The 16,786-nt window shown below is 32.3% G+C and overlaps 1 protein-coding gene, 1 long non-coding RNA gene and 1 pseudogene across 4 annotated transcripts; 2 read left to right on the forward strand and 1 right to left on the reverse strand.

The window, feature by feature from the left end:
- Positions 1-4,372: 4,372 nt before the first annotated feature.
- LOC120075493 (purple acid phosphatase 2-like) lies at positions 4,373-8,118 on the forward strand. Its single transcript, XM_039028936.2, has 8 exons — positions 4,373-4,951; positions 5,784-5,984; positions 6,067-6,178; positions 6,269-6,498; positions 6,592-6,730; positions 7,157-7,377; positions 7,516-7,637; positions 7,738-8,118. The coding sequence occupies exons 1-8, from the start codon at positions 4,766-4,768 to the stop codon at positions 7,958-7,960; spliced, it is 1,434 nt and encodes a 477-aa protein (XP_038884864.1). The 5' UTR covers positions 4,373-4,765; the 3' UTR covers positions 7,961-8,118.
- Positions 8,119-8,404: 286 nt separating this feature from the next.
- Positions 8,405-9,486, reverse strand: LOC120075495 (dehydration-responsive element-binding protein 2D pseudogene; annotated as a pseudogene). Its single transcript, XR_016529112.1, has one exon. The product of XR_016529112.1 is annotated as a dehydration-responsive element-binding protein 2D pseudogene (transcript).
- A 3,609-nt stretch (positions 9,487-13,095) lies between these two features.
- Positions 13,096-16,480, forward strand: LOC120076410 (uncharacterized). Of its 2 annotated transcripts, XR_005481544.2 has the most exons (3): positions 13,097-13,510; positions 16,088-16,176; positions 16,264-16,480. It is a non-coding gene; the product is annotated as an uncharacterized LOC120076410 (long non-coding RNA). The 2 variants fall into 2 exon arrangements; XR_016529300.1 differs by lacking the exon at positions 16,088-16,176 and having other exon boundaries at positions 13,096-13,510.
- Positions 16,481-16,786: the final 306 nt, after the last annotated feature.

A 16,786-nucleotide genomic window follows, 5' to 3' on the forward strand; every position in this document is an offset into this window, starting at 1 on the left:
ATAGAAAAATAAATCAATTTATTTATAAATATAATAAAATGTTACTATCTATTAATGATAGATTTTCATAAATATTTATTAGTGTCTATCATTGATAAATAGTACTATATAATAGATTATAATAATCTATCAGAGTTAAAGATGATAATATATAATGATATTTTGTTGTATTTAAAATTATTTCCAATATACATTTAAAACAATTACCCAAAAAATAATTATTATTATTATTATTATTATAGCTTGGAGAAATATGTGTTTAGTGAGAAATAATATTTACCATCTCATACTAAAGAAAACACCTATCTTATAAATGGTAGATTCTGAAATGAAAAAATGATTTAATTACAAGTTTAACACTAAGCTTAGAGTTGTATTTAATTATATCAACTTAGAGACGTGTGCCAGTCAAGTTTGAACGGATGATTTTGTTACTAGGATCCTATTTGGTAACCATTTCATTTTTTTTAGTGTTTTGAAAATTAAGCATGTTTTCTCTATTGGGAATGTCCTAGATTCGTGTTAAACATTCTATTTTATTAATAACAATAACTTGTTGATTTTGCATCTTATTATGAAAATCCTATAAACACATTCTTGGCTATAGTCTGAATGTTGTAACTTTATGTAGTGACATAAACAAAATCAAGTTAACAGTATATAGCCTAAATGGTTTAAGAAGTATATGGATGAAATTGGGTATCACATCCTGGTAACACTATTGGATGCGGCCCACTCTGTAATTGTTATAAGAAATTGTAAGGTGCTACAAACGATGTGATCCACAAATCGTTCATGTTGAGACATAAGAATGGGAGCATCATATGTAATAAGTTTGCATATAGACTGGACCACGAAAATAGTAATTTTTCTTTATAACGACCGTTTACTGTTAAAACTGACTATTTCATTCATTTTATAACCTAGGTTAATTCGATCTTAATCCTGAGCTAGCTATGAACTCTTGTTTGTTCGGGATTATCCTTTGATTTGTAAACGGTGAGAGTAGTCCAACAGCACTGCTCAATAAGCTTACCATTTTGGGGATAAGACCGGATGAATAGCTGGGGACATAGCCTTGCAAGATGGAATTCACTCCTACCCTATTTAGGGTTAGCAGATAGGTTGTTCTCTTAAGTACTGATTTCAGGTATTGAACAAATGGGGCCCCGCCTTCTCATGATGGAGAAATGATTTGATTCATAAAGATTATGAAAAAGAATTGTTTATTAGAGGATCAGTAGGAACTTAAGAAACAAGATGTAGTCACAGGGGTAAAACGGTATTTTTGACCTAGCTGTGATTACAAACAACCTGTGAAGGACCGACTGACTGATTACAGTTATTAAGTGGACATAATATATCAGTGAGGGGAGTTCAACTATAGGCTATAGTGGAGTGTCCTATTAGTTAACGAGCGGGGGTTAGATCGGACTAATGAGTTTAGCCGATTAATCTCGAATCGTTGGAGCCTATGATCTGTAGGTCCGCGAGGTCCCCCTACTAGCTTGTAAATGGATAAGCTTTAGGGTAGCTTGAGAAATTAATTTGAAACGTTCAAATTAAACGGAACAAGAGAAAATATATTTAAATATGATTTAAATATATGAAGATGATTATTGTGTAAAAATTAATCTAATATTTGATATTAAATTAATTTATGAACTTAATTAAAGAAAATCATTTTTGTATTAAAATGGTTTTTAAATCATTTTTTGTTTTAAAAGAAAATGGAAAACGGTTTTGCATGGTTGCACAAAATAGGGATTTGATTTTCTCCATTACCTTCATCTCACACAAAGGCCATTATCCTCTTTACTTTGATTCTCCAAGCATGAGTTGCAAGCCATGCATTCCATCTCTTTGCATGTTCATCTACTATATATAAAGAAGATTGGAGTCGTTGGAAAAAGGTTAATGCAGAATTTTGAGAGAAAAATTTCTGTGAAGAAGAAACTGTCTTCTTCAATCGACTGCTATGAGATCTTCTTGCTTCTTCACATCTTCAAGTTGTTCTTGAGTCTCACAACTCTGCCTGAAGCTCCAAGAGGATAGTAGGGAAGGATTTGAGGTGGTTCACGGTGATATCAAGTGAAAACAGTTGTTGTACACACGTTTTCTTGGAGAGTTCATAAAAGGTATGTTCTTAAAACTCACTTTTTTAGAAAAGCATGCTTTAGTTTTTGCCAAAATTAGTGAATTAGAATGCTTATGTATCCTTGATACTTCATGTTATTTAACTCTTCCATTCTCCTCATTTCTTGTAATGATTTGTATCTTTTTTAAATACAATGGTTGAATTTTAGCCAAATTCAAAAAACAAAAACAAGTTTTTAAAAGCTACACTTTTTAGTTTTCAAATTTTGGCTTAGTTTTTTAAACCATTGATAAAAGGCAGATAACAAAGGAAGAAATTTAAAGGTAAAAGTAATGTCTATAGGCTGAATTTTTTTTTTCTTAAAAAAAATAAAAATCAAATGGTTAACAAACGTGGTCTGCGTTTTTTAGTTTTTTGGCTTGATTTTTTAAACCATGGGTAAAAAGTAGATAAAAAAAGAAGAAATTTAGAGATGAAGATAGTGTCTAAAGGCTTAATTTTTAAAAATGATTACAAAACGGGGTCTAGGTTTTCTGTTTTTTGAAATTTATACTTGTTTCTCTAAACTTTTTTATCATTGGTATTTCACCTTTTTTTAAGAAAAAAAACATATGAATACTTAATCAAATTCCCAAAAGAAAAACAAGTTTTTGAAAAGTCTAAAAATCTTTGACATATTTGACATTTCTAAAAAGTTTACGTGCCACCAAATTTTCTATCTTGCGTCTATTTTATCGTTGAATTGATAAACATCAAATAATACATTCAAAACTTTACAAGTAATTATTATTGTTATAGGTAATTTCAGACTAGCAAAAGATTAAAGGTTAAGATTGAACAAAGAGAGCTAACTAATCCAAGAAATAGACCTAGACTGACTAAAGAGTAGGTCCAAGACAGTTCCAATAAATAAAGGGAAGATAAGCTGGGCTCAACTCACCTTGGCTTCGGAGGTCGAGGCCGAGACGAATGTGGGCGTTGAGAGCCCAAGGCCCGCCTCGTTTCTAGAGACCGAGGTCGAGGCCATAAAATCTCGAATTGACCCTCTTGAACATTCTCAACGGCCTGATCCCAAGCTCCACGTGTCTGATTTCAAAGTAGGATAAGGAAATAGATCTCTTTATCCAATTGGGATAAGGAAGACCTCTAGGACTCAACTATAAATAGAGCATGACAACTCCATGAAAGGTAAGTTCATCTTTCCCTGAAACTACTTGCCCTGACATTTGTGCAAAGTATTGACTTAAGCATCCGAGTGTTTGTGGCAAGCACCACACTGGTGTATTACCTTTTCTATTTTCTTATAGGTAATTTCTTCTCCTAAAATACAAATTCACCATTGAAGGTACTAAGAAAGTTAGGTGAGTTTTCTTGATCGGATTTTGCCATCAACAATTATTATCTTAAGTTATATTATAACAAGAATGAAGATCAAACCATTGAACTTTGAGATAATATTTATCTACTAAGTTAAGCTTGAATTTAAGAATTTCTTAAAATTGAGAACATGTTTATCGTTTGAATTACTAAACATCAAATAAGTAAACACATTCAAAACTTCACTTGTTATTATTATTGTTTTTAGTGTAAATTGCAAAAACTACTCCTAAAGTTTGTTGATAGTCGCAATTATACTCTCAAACTTTTAATTGTAAAAATTGATCCCTCAAACTTATACCAATGTTAAAATCAAAACCTCAAACTTATACTAGTGTTAAAATCGAAACCTCAAACATCCATAATTGTATAACTACGATGGTTCAATTTTATCATTTGGGAGTCCAATTTTTACCATTACTGTAAATTTCCCCTTGTTTTTATTCTTCAGTTTAATAATGATGAAAATGAAGATCAAACCATCAAACTTTGAGGTGATATATAATTATGCTTGAATTTATAAATTTCTTAAAGTTGAAAGAATAGTTTACTGTTTGAATTGATCGACATTAAATATACATTCAAAACTTCACTTGATATTGTTATTATTATTATTTGAGTTCAACTATTGAAAAAGTAAAGATCGAATCATTAAACTTTAAAATGATAATTAATATTTTATCTATTGAGTCAGACTCGAATTTATGAATATTTTTTAAGTTGAAATAAGAGAAATTTTCTGATACTAATGGTATGGACTCTATCGTTACTTGTCACAAAAAGTAGAGTTTAATAATTATATAGAATCGAGGAAATAAATGAATAATAAATCAAAAAATAATTTAATGACATTTCAAAATATGAAATATCTTATAAAATGTTGGGTGACAACGACATGATTGATATCTAAATCCACGTACTATTTAGTTCCATTTCCATGTAATTAATAAGGAAGGCGCATATTCTTCCAAAAGGTGCATATTCTCTTCCATCAAGATATGGCAAAATTTTGGATGTTCTTCAAAAGAAATTTGCATTCGGCTGTTCCACCAACTGTCAGGTTGAAATGGCAGTGATCCAATCTCTCAAATTTTCTCTCCCGCAACCATATCTTCCCACATGGCTTCTCTCCCTTTGATCCCATTGCTCTGTATAATATCGATTCAGCCAAATCCCTCCCATTCCTTCACGTGTGTTTTTGCAATTTCACCACACCCACATCCATCTTCTCATTCGATTACATAAACCCATTTGCGGATTCCGATTTCTTATCACCCCAAGATCGAATCCATGGGAGTTTCCGCGTTTCGTCTTGGGTTCTCTGTTCTTCTAGTGTTCTCTGTTTTGCTATGTGATTTGGGCGTTTGTAATGGCGGAATCACGAGCGGTTTTGTTCGGAATGACGACGCCGCGTTGGATATGCCGCTTGATAGCGACGTCTTTAGGTCTCCTCCGGGTAAAAATGCCCCTCAACAGGTGATTCTTGTTTTCTTTTGAGGTTTTCTTTATTGCATTTGATGGAATTTTGAGCTTTCTCTGCGATTATTAGAGTGATTCTTTCTTTGTGTTATTTTAATCTCATTCTTCACCATACCGACTGATATTGATGGATTCCTGAAGGGAGATTTTAGTTTACTTATACAGATTTTGAAATGAATGTATTTAAAATTTTGTGTTTGAATGATAACCAAAATAGAAAAGAAAGATAGTTTACTTATTTTGCCTTTTAATTAAAATTAGATTGGTTAATTGAATTCAAACAACAGAATTCATGTCGTCATTAAATTGGATATTTGAAAGTATAAGGACTGTATGATCTTTTTTCATGCCGTAACAAACAATGTAATTCATTTGAAATCTATATGAAGTTCCAAAGAGAACACTACGGTAGGATCTTGGCGAACTTACAAGCTATATTAAAGAAGATAAAGTGATTTTCTTCGAATATGAGCAGAAATTGGTTAATAGGGAACTTGAAAGCTATTATGAGGAAGATGAAGATGAAGTAAAGTTAAAAAGTCTAATTATATAGGCTTTTAAATATGATTGGTTAATTGAATTCAAACAATGGAATTCATGTTGTACGTAGATCACTGAACTTGGATATTTGAATACTATATGATCTTTTTTCTTACGGTAATAAATAACAGAATTCATTTGAAATCTGTTATTATTTGAAAAGTCACGAGGTTCCAAAATGAATGTAGTATATGATCTTAGCGAACTTGGAAGCTATTATGAGGAAGATGAAGTGATTTTCTTTGAATATGAGCAGAGATTGATGGTTTTGTTTTCCTGTTGATTGAAGGTTCATATAACACAGGGGGATTTTGAGGGGAAGAGTGTGATAATCTCTTGGGTTACACCGGATAAACCAGGTTCAAACAGAGTGGTTTATTGGGCTGAAAACAGTGAGATTAGGAACCATGCTGCAGGTTATGTTGTTTCCTACAAATATTTCAACTATACGTCTGGTTACATTCACCACTGCACCATTAACAACTTAGAGGTTTGTGCTCTGTAATTGATTGGCCTCCTTTTACATTCTGAATTTCAATCCTAAATTTGAGAACATACCTTATTTGTTTCAGTATGATACTAAATACTTCTACGTGATTGGGTTTGGGAGTCTTTCACGAAGATTTTGGTTTACAACCCCTCCTAAAATTGGCCCCGATGTGCCTTATACTTTTGGTCTTATAGGTAATTTCTATATTGCTTTCCCTAGGATTTCAGTTTCTTAAACATAGGTTTGGATTTGAATTTTGATTCTCTTTCGTTTATCTCGAGCAGGGGATCTTGGTCAAACACATGATTCTAATAGGACACTTACACACTATGAATTAAACCCGACAAAAGGACAGACTGTGTTGTTCCTTGGGGACTTGTCTTATGCAGACCGCTATCCGTTCCATGATAACACCAGATGGGACACATGGGGGAGGTTTGTGGAAAGAAGTACAGCTTATCAACCTTGGATTTGGACTGCAGGGAATCATGAACTCGATTATGTTCCTGAAATTGTATTCATCTTTTTTTTTTTCTCTATTGTTGATTTGATTGGTTTATACCTTTAGAGCATACCATGAACAGCATTGTTTGATGATCTATTTCAGGGTGAAAGTGAACCATTTAAGCCTTATTTCCATCGTTACCGTGTCTCATACAATGCATCAGATGGCTCCTCCCACCTTTGGTACTCCATTAAGAGAGCTTCAGCTTATATAATCGTCTTGTCCTCTTACTCATCATATGGTATGTACTACATCCTCTTCATCTTGTATCTAACATAGTTAGCATCCTAAATTCATTTCAATAACTATGTTCAAGTCTTCTTCCATCTCTCAAAGCAATAAGTGTCTGATAGGAATATTATTAGGAAATAATTAAAGTATTTAAGGATATATTAGCAATTAGCTAGAGATGTTGTAGTAGTTTGTTATAAATAGAGGGAGTGGAGAAGGAGAAGGAGAAGGGAAATATATTTCGGAGAATGAATTAAGACTTGAGACTGAACTCAAGATTGCGAGAGTCCAACATCTAAGTACCACCGATAATTCAATATATTCAGATCCTTTGAATGTTGCTAAAATTTCTCTTGATCGTTTAAATGAGTGTGAGTTTTGTATGGTTATGATGAATATGCTCACACTTTGTCTTTTTGGCACCTTCTTCCGGCAGTGAAAAGCAGCCCTCAATATAAATGGCTACACGATGAGCTGCCAAAGGTAAACAGGGACGAAACTCCATGGCTCATAGTTCTTATGCATACTCCAATGTACAGCAGTTATATTCACCATTACATGGAAGGAGAAAGCATGAGAGTGGTCTTCGAGCCGTGGTTCGTCAAATATAAAGTTGATGTTGTCTTTGCCGGTCATGTTCATGCCTACGAACGATCTGTAAGTTAGATCATCGTCATTTCTTTTTCCATCCTGAAATCATAGAATTTGAATCCAACTGTTTCTTTTTGGTGTAATATGAAGCGAATTCTTTGTTAACGTTAAGTAATCATATGAATATTTTGATTTGCATAACAGGAACGAATATCAAACATAGCATACAATGTTGTAAATGGGTTATGTTCTCCAGTTCATGATCAAGATGCTCCTGTTTATATAACCATCGGAGATGGTGGAAATTCTGAAGGATTAGTAACCGAGTAAGCATTAGAAACCTCTCAAACTCTCTCTTTTTTAAACAATACTCTAAATCTTCCAACCAGTTCTTCCAAAATTAACTATGGTTTTCAACTATGCTAGGATGACTGAACCACAGCCAAAGTACTCGGCCTACCGTGAAGCCAGCTTTGGACATGGCATACTGGACATAAAGAACAGAACTCATGCCTACTTTGCTTGGCATAGAAACCAAGATGAATATGCTGTGGAAGCTGATTCCTTATGGCTGCATAATCGACAATTTAGATCAACTATATTGCCTGAATCTTCTGTACTGAGTAGTCACCTTTCATCAGCAATCTGAAACATCTTGTGCTTTTTCATGGCTTATAGTTTGCTATCCTCACCAGATAAAATGGTGGATGCTGTGTTAGACTTGAGCTTTTTATGGCTCAAGCTGGCCGCATGAGCTTTGTTTAATTAATTAATTAAGTTCCTGGATGTGAGCTGGGTTAGTGTCCATTTGGCAGTTTCTCCTTTTATCTCCTCCATCTGATTTGGAAGATTGGAAAGTACAAACAAAGCACAGAATCAGATAAAAAAACAGAACTGAAAAGTCTGATACTGTAAAAAGGTTATCAGATATCAGAACCCCACTTGCAATATAGAATCAAACTTTTGTAGAGAAAATTATGACATCAATCAGAGTGAAAACAAAACACTCCCCACTCGCAAGTTTTCATTAAAAAAAGAAATACTCAAAAAGTTAAACAGAACAAAAAAAACTGACAATATGTATACACCCATCTCTCCAAATACACAATAATTTTATATATTTATTTACAGGATAATAGCTTTCAATCCAAACAGCCCCAAACCAACAAGAATAGAAGAAGAAGAAGAAAGACCTCTAACCCTATATAATACAATCCCACTTGAGAAAATTACAACAATACAACTTTAGAATTACAAATCATTCTAGTTTTCTTGTGTTGAAGGGGTTGTTTGTTTCATAAACACCATTGGAGTGAATCCCATCCACCATTTCCATTTGTATCCATCAAATTAGCAGAAAAACAGCCTTGATCCATAACAACAGGAAAATCCAAAGACATAGCTGCTTCAACCCAAAGAGAATCATCTACACTAATACTCATAGCTCTCCAAAGCCCTCCAATTTGTTCTTCCTCCTCTTCCCTAAATCTCTTCTTAGGCAATACAGTGTTGCTGCTGTTTTCATTAGAAACAGAGGAAGAAGCAACATCTTCCACCATGGCATTGACATTAACATTAGCATTAGCAGCAACACTATCAGAAGAAGAAGAAGTGGAAGCAGAAACAGGGAGATTGAGTTTAGCATCAGAGCCATAAAGACGACGAGCAGCATTATCATAAGCCAAAGCAGCATCATGAGAAGTATCAAAAGTACCAAGCCAAAGACGAGCTCCACGATTTGGTTCTCGAATTTCAGCAACCCATTTACCCCATGTCCTTTGACGAACGCCTTTATAAGTACAAGAAGCATTTTCAGGGCCTCCTTTGCCTCTCATACAACCCTTTCTTGAAGAGGGTCTTTTGTTGTTGTTGGATGAAGAAGATTTCAACATATTCTAAGGAAGGAAAGAAGGGAAAAAAAGAACAAAGAAGAGATTTTTGGGAGTGGGAAACTTGGAATGGGAAATGGGGTATTAAAAACGGAAGAAGGAAGAATGAAACGTGGCTTCAAGAGAAGAAAAGATGATACATGGCAAGAAGAACACAAGAAATCGTGTCCATAGGATGAGCAGCTCTTCTGGGATTATGTCTTGCACACACATGGCCATATTTTGGTCTCTCCACGAGCAAAATTCCAGATTGCTTTCTTCAATTTTTATTTTGTTCTGCCACTGTATGTAGACTTTCTATCCAAAAACATCGGATTGGTAATAATAGAAAGAAGCACGATTTTTCAGATAGGACTCTTTGACCCCAAACAGGAATCGGACATTTGGGATAAAAAATTGGTTATTATAATCTTAGATTATTATAGTTAGGTTATAATAATTTATGTTTGTGATGTAGATCATTTTAGTTTAGGTTATAATAATATGTATTTAAGGTGTAAATTATTTTAGTTTGAGAAGGAAATAGTAAATATTATAACATAGAATAAAAAAATGATGGAGGTAAAATAGTAAAAACTGTAGCAAATAGTAAATACGATAGCAAATTAAGTTTTAAAATAATGTTAACTATAGCTAATAGAGGAATACAAAATAATATTTACTGTAACAAGAATGTGTTATTATAATCTTATGATAGTTCATGCCACAAACAAACTCAAACACTATAAATCAGTAATAATTGATGACTTTGGAATTTGTATCTATTTTGGACCTTCAAATTTTAAAGATTTGAATTTAATATCTGGATCTTGATATATTTTAAAAATCAAAGATCTACTACATATAAAATTAAGGATTTAGGATTCTACTAGATATAAATTTCAAAATTTTGTATGGATCAATTAATTTTAAACAATATTGAATTTTTTAGGGATTTGTTAAATATAAAATTGAAAATTTATAGACTTTTTAGATATTTTCTTAACTTTTAAGGATAAGATGGACTCAAACTTCAGAATTTAGAGACTAAATTTGTAATTGTAGGTTAATTGATGAGTTTAGCCCTCAAGTTTTAATTTTATAACTAATGGGTTTTTAATAAATACTAAATTAAAATTTTAAAGACTTGATAGACATTTTTGTTAGATGATGATGTTAAATTTGTATTCACCTATCAACTTAAGTTTTTGGTCAATTAATGATTTAAGATGGTATTAGGATAGATAATCTTGTGTTCAAACTCCTATAATGATATTTTCTTTTCAATTGATATTGATTTTCACTTATCGAGTATTTTATATTTTAAAAACACAAGTGAAGAACAGTGTTAGATCACACGACTTATTTTGATATTTTTATTCTTTAGTATATCACTAATACACCATGTTCCTAACGAATAACTTATAGACGATTGTATTAGCATGTGTCTATTAATGATAGTATTTGTATGTATAATGGAGTATCATTTAATTTTTTTGAGTTCTATTTGAATGTCAATTTTTTTTTTAAATACCATCTAAATATTAGTTTCAAGGTGTGAAGTGATTGTATTTGGATAGCAATTAGGCCACGTTTGACGTATATAAAATGTAATTCATCAATGGTAATATAAAAAATTGGTCCAGTTGATTACTTTTGTTGTCTAATTATAATGAGTTGTGGGGTCTACTTCGAAATTTGTAATCAAAACCTATAATTTAATGGAGGAATTAAGGGTACTTAATCTAATTGTGATTGAAAATTACGTGAGATCCACTACTTTTAGTGTTATCGTTACCGATATTGTTAATGAAAAATATGAATCTACCACATTTGTTGTTACCTTTACCATTACTATTACGATTACCATTAGGGTCAACTAGTAACGATAAGGATAATAGTAATAGTAAAATGTGACATATTCATAATTTTAGGTAAACACAATCGAAAGCAATCTAATTATATTTACAATTTAAGTCTATGATGATTCATCTATCAATAAAATCTTCTTTTGATTATACCAATTTTCAATACATTTCGATAAACGTGACATTGATAAATAATTATATCACGAGGATATTACCACCCTTCATGAATATAAAGGGCAAAATTTTCGACCACCGCAAGATGAATCGAAGAGAACTCCAAAAAGAAGGGAAACAAAATTTAAAGTTTTCAAAGGTATTATTATTATTATTCGTTTTGATTTAACTTTAATTTTCGACATTCCATTAGATCACTTTTGTTTCTATTATCCATTTCCTTTGAATATACACATACACGCATGAATGTAGATAAGACAAAAACAAACACATTTGTTTTAAGAAAAATAAGGCAGAAAAGAAAAGAAAAGAAAAGAAAAGAAAAGAATTTTTATACATAATTATAAATTTACTTGTTATTTATACTTTTAACTAAGTGGTTTAGATTATAAGTTAATAAGTAGAAAAGTAAATAAAAATGCAATATGTTAAAATATTTTGGACTTTGTTTTTCTTTCTTTCTTTTTTTTTTTTTCAAGTCCAATATATAATCTTTGAAGTGGAAATATTTGAACTTTAAATCTTTTGATTGAGTATTGTTGTGAATTTAATGAGCACAACGGGAGCACGGATGTCAATAAAATATAATATTAAAATAAATAAATAAAATATAAATATATGGAATAAGTGAATATTAAAATAAATTAAATATAATAATATAAATATATAAAACAAAATAAATAACAAAAGTAAATAAAATAACAAATTACGGATTTCTCCACTTTCTCCAAACTTTTTGGAATTTGTCCAATGCGTGTTTTTCAAAATCTACCAAATGCCATTATTTATAGGCAATTTGGCAAGTAGAAGGGAGATTATATGGACACTAATAATGAGCATTTACAAGACACATAGACAACACTTTGGAAAAATGGAGACATGACACATGGTCAATGGACACTAAGCATGAGCATCTATTTTCTATAATATTTGTAATACTCCCCCTTAGATGCCCATTATATATATTAAATATGTCTCATTAAAACATTGCTAGAAAAAAAAAATCATAATGAAGGAAAAAGAGTACATATTTCATATAATCTAATACTCTTAAAAGAAAATACAATATATTTACTCCGGAAACATCACTTGAGATCTCTTAGTCGCCGCATTCCAATATTGTGCACCAATTTTTCGAAGGTTGCTATAGGTAATGACTTTGTAAATAAGTTCGCCAGGTTATCCTTTGAACAAATTCGTTGTATAGTGATGTCACGATTTTCTTGAAGATCATGAGTGTAGCTTGGGTGAACTATGTTTTGTTCTATCTTCTTTAATATATCCTCCTTTGATTTGGGATATGCATGTTGCGTTGTTTTCGTATAATATTGTTCGAAGATTTTTACTAGAAGACAAACCACATGTTCCACGAATGTGCTAAGTCATTGATCTTATCCATACACATTCTCTGTCGGGTTGTATATCTTAAAACTCACAATTTATAAATTTAAACATATTCTATTTGTAATAAAAATGTTATTAAGTTTTTGTTCAATAAAACTGTTATTGAATATGTAAATTGCACTAAATCCAATAAACTAAGATCCATGACTAGGGTTGGCAAAAAACCCCGCTAGGACTCAACCCGTTCGGGTCGGGGATTCCCCGGTTTGACCAGGAATGGGATTAAATCGAAAAAATTAATCAGGGTCCTGTCCGGGGACGGGGACAGTATCCCCGCCCCGACCCCGACCTTGACCCCGATCTCGATTAATCCCCAAACCCGATTTTATATATTTTTATTTATATATATTTAGAATAATATAAAATAATTAATTTATATATATTTCTATAATATTAATAGGTAAAGTTTGGAGCCAAGAAGATCTAAAAAAAAGCCCCAAATTAAAAACTTAAAAGCCCAAAGAGAAAAGCCCATTTCTCCTCTCCTTCCTCTTCCTTCTCTTTCCCTAATTCCCTTCTCTTCTTTCTTCTGTTCTGATTCTTTCTTGACTCCCCAGCCGCCCGCCCCTCCCTTCCCTTTCGAAAACTTGAGTCCGCCAGCCGTGAAGTGAAGCCACCGTCGCCAAAAATGCCCTAGTTCGGTAGTTCCCTCGTGAAGTGAAGTGACCACCCAGTCATGAAGTGAAGTGAGTCCACTATCAAAAACGCCCAATCGTGAAGGCACTGTCGAAAACTGCCCAGTCGCGACCGCCCAGCCGTGAAGCCACTACCGAAAACGCCGCCCAGTCGTGAAGCCACCGCCATCTGCCAGCCGAGCCCGACTCCTGTCCTATTACAAAAACTTGAGTCTAGTCCACTGCCGAAAACGCCCTAGTCGTGAATTTGGTAAAAATTTCCTTTCGTTTTCCTTTCGAGTTTCGTTTTTTCCCATGAATTTCTTAGTTTTCTTGTTCATATTTTTTTTTTGTTTGCTAATTAAGATACATTTGTTTGTTAATTAAGTATAAATATGTTCAAAGTCCACAATGGTAAAATTATAAATATGTTAATTAAGATTTGTTTGTGTGTTTGGTTTGTTCGTGTGTTAATTAAGATTTGTTTGTGTTTGTTTTGTTTGTGTGTTTGGTTTCAAAGTCCATAATGGTAAAAGACTCTTGAAGGAGAGATGATGGCTAAGTTGAAATGAGAAATATTTCTCACAATAAGATAAACGGATATATTGCTTATTCAATTTTTATTTTTCCATGTAGTAGAGAACCTTTTCACTCAACTTTGAAACTTTTTGTAATACTAATATTTTGTAAAATCTTTCATGTCAAAATCAATAACAAATTGAGTGGTGTACGTATAAGTAGACATTTTCTCTTATAAGGATTCCATTTAACATAAGTTTCTCAATTCTCTAGTTCAAGATGTGACCTAAAGACTAAAAAAGAGGGGTTTTTAAATTAAGTCTTTGGTGGGTTGAAAACAATGTCTTCATCACTTTCTACAAATAAAGATTCTCCAAGTCCAATTCCAAGTCCAATCGCAGATCCAACCCCAGATTCAATCGCAAATTTAACTCCATGCTCTTCGAACGATGATAATTTGAATGTTGATAATTGTGTTATTATTTGAGAGGATATTGAGAAGGGATCTTTAAAAAGGAGATTGACATCAGTTGTTTGAAACCATTTTAAGAAACAAAAATAGATGGAGTAGACAAGGCGGTTTGTAATTATTGCAAACGAAAATTAGGAGGCGAAAGTAAAAATGGAACCAAACATTTGCATGATCATATTAAGATATGTCCATATAAAGGACAAAAGGACATACGAAAATCCCTATTGAATCCTAATAGGGAAAAAAACAATACATTGAGTTTATATAACTTTGAACAGGAAGCTGCAAAAAAAGCATTAGCTAGGATGATAATAAGACATGAATATCCTCTCTCAATAGTTAAACATGAAGGTTTTAGGGAATTTTGTAATGTTATCCAACCATTATTTAAGATGGTGTCAAGAAACATAATAAAGAAGGAGATTTTGAAAATTTATGAGACTAAAAAGTTGAAAACCATGACATTGTTGAATGAGATTAAAGGAAAAAATTCCCTTACAACGGACATGTGGACTTCCAACCACCAAACAAAAGGTTATATGACTGTCACTGTTCATTTTGTTGATGATAGTTGGATTTTGCAAAACAAAAAACTAATCAGGTTTATATATATCCCCTCTCCACACACTTCTAAGATGCTTCATGAAGAAATAATGGAATGTTTGTTAGATTGGAATATTGATAAAAAAAAAAAAAATTTGATCTGTAATAGTAGATAATTGTAGTACAAATGAATCCATGGTTAATATGCTTATTGATAGTTTGTGTGAAAACTTAATATTGGATGAGAGTTTATTTCATATGCGGTGTTGTGCTCATATTCTGAACTTGATTGTGAAAGATGGGTTGGCAGTGATAGGAGATGGGATCGAAAGAGTAGTAGTAGTGTATCTTTTTAGGTGCATACACAAAAAAAGAAGGAGAAACTTGAGGAAACTGCTCGACAGTTGAATGTTTATGATGGTCAGATGCTGAGTCTTGATTGTTGTACTAGGTGGAATTCTACATATTTTATGTTAGCCACTGTATTAAAGTACAAGGCTGTTTTTTATCGATTAAAACAACGAGAACCAAAGTACAAGTATCCCATTGCTAATCTTTTTTTCCCAAAAATTTGTAAATTGAAATTGGCTATTTCTAAGTGAACTAATTCTGGCATTCAAGAGATAAGAGACATGGCTTCAAATATGATATCAAAGTTTGATAAGTATTGGAATAAAATTCATAGGGTAAGGCCATAGCTGCAGTTTTAGATCCACGTCACAAATTGAAGCTGATTGAGTTTTACTTCCCTAGAATTTATGGAGATAGTTTTTTTCTTGAAGTGGAAAGGATTAAAAAAATTTGTTCAGATCTGGAAACAGAATATCAACTGAAGCATGAAGGTGAAGATGATGATTATCACACTAGAAATTTAGATGGAACCTCGCAGAATATAGAATTTGATGATTTTAATGATTATGACTTGTTTGTATCAAATTCCAATAATATGAATCAGAAGCAACAGTTTGATCAATATTTGGATGAACCTGTCTTATTCAAACATCCAATTTTGCATTTTGATTTGGTGGAAATTGAATGGTGTCAAGTATCCAATTTTACAAGAAATTGCAAGAGACATATTAGCCATCCCATTATCTAGTGTTGCATCAGAGTTTGTTTTAGTACCTGTGGTAGGATTGTAAACCCACATCGTAACAAACTTCATCCGAAGACGATAAAGGCTTTGATGTTTGCTCAAAATTAGATTTCAACGGAAGTTTTGACATGCTAGTTTGTTTATTTTGTTTTACCTCTTTTTAGTATTTAATATATTAATAAATATTTTCTTTTATTACAAATATTTGACAATATAAGGTACTAGCATTGGAAAAGAAATGGTTAAACATTTAACAATTGTTTTAAAAGATACATACGATTCTGATGAGGATGGCATGGTGACTAAGGTATACTCAAAGATTAACATTTTTTTGTGGTCTAGCTTTTTTTTTTTTTTTTTGTGACATTATTTGTTTATTATATTTTAAATGTAGGAATGAATAATACTCATAACTAAAGATGGGATGATACCAAGAAAGGAGAAAGATTTGATTGTGAAGTCATCATTGAAGAGAGAAAGATGAGTTTTATTAAATTTTAAGTTGTAAACTTATTTGGATGTATAAGACGTTTACCTTTAATTGACTTCTTTAATCAAACTTTATTGAATTTTAAGTTGTAAACTTATTTAATGGATTTGTTAGTTTTTTACATTGTGTTTATTTGAATGTATAAGATGTTGTGCACTAGTCAAATTTCAAATAAAATCACTTGAATTAAAAAATGAGGAATTCGATAAACTTATTTAATGGATTTTTTGTGAGCTAATCAAATTTTAAATCTAATGTTAATTAACAAAAAAAAATAAGGAATCCCTGCGGGAAAATGGGGAATGGGGCCCCGTGGGGACCCCGTTTCCCCGACGGGGTCGGGGACGGGGGACGCCCCCCGGCCCTGTTGCCAACCATATTCATGACTGTTACAGGAGTATTTGGACTTTATGTGGAGACATAAGAA

The sequence above is a fragment of the Benincasa hispida genome, chromosome 4 (assembly GCF_027475165.1).
Source record: "Benincasa hispida cultivar pf3 chromosome 4, pf3_genome.v1.1, whole genome shotgun sequence".
Classification (NCBI taxonomy): Eukaryota; Viridiplantae; Streptophyta; class Magnoliopsida; order Cucurbitales; family Cucurbitaceae; genus Benincasa; species Benincasa hispida.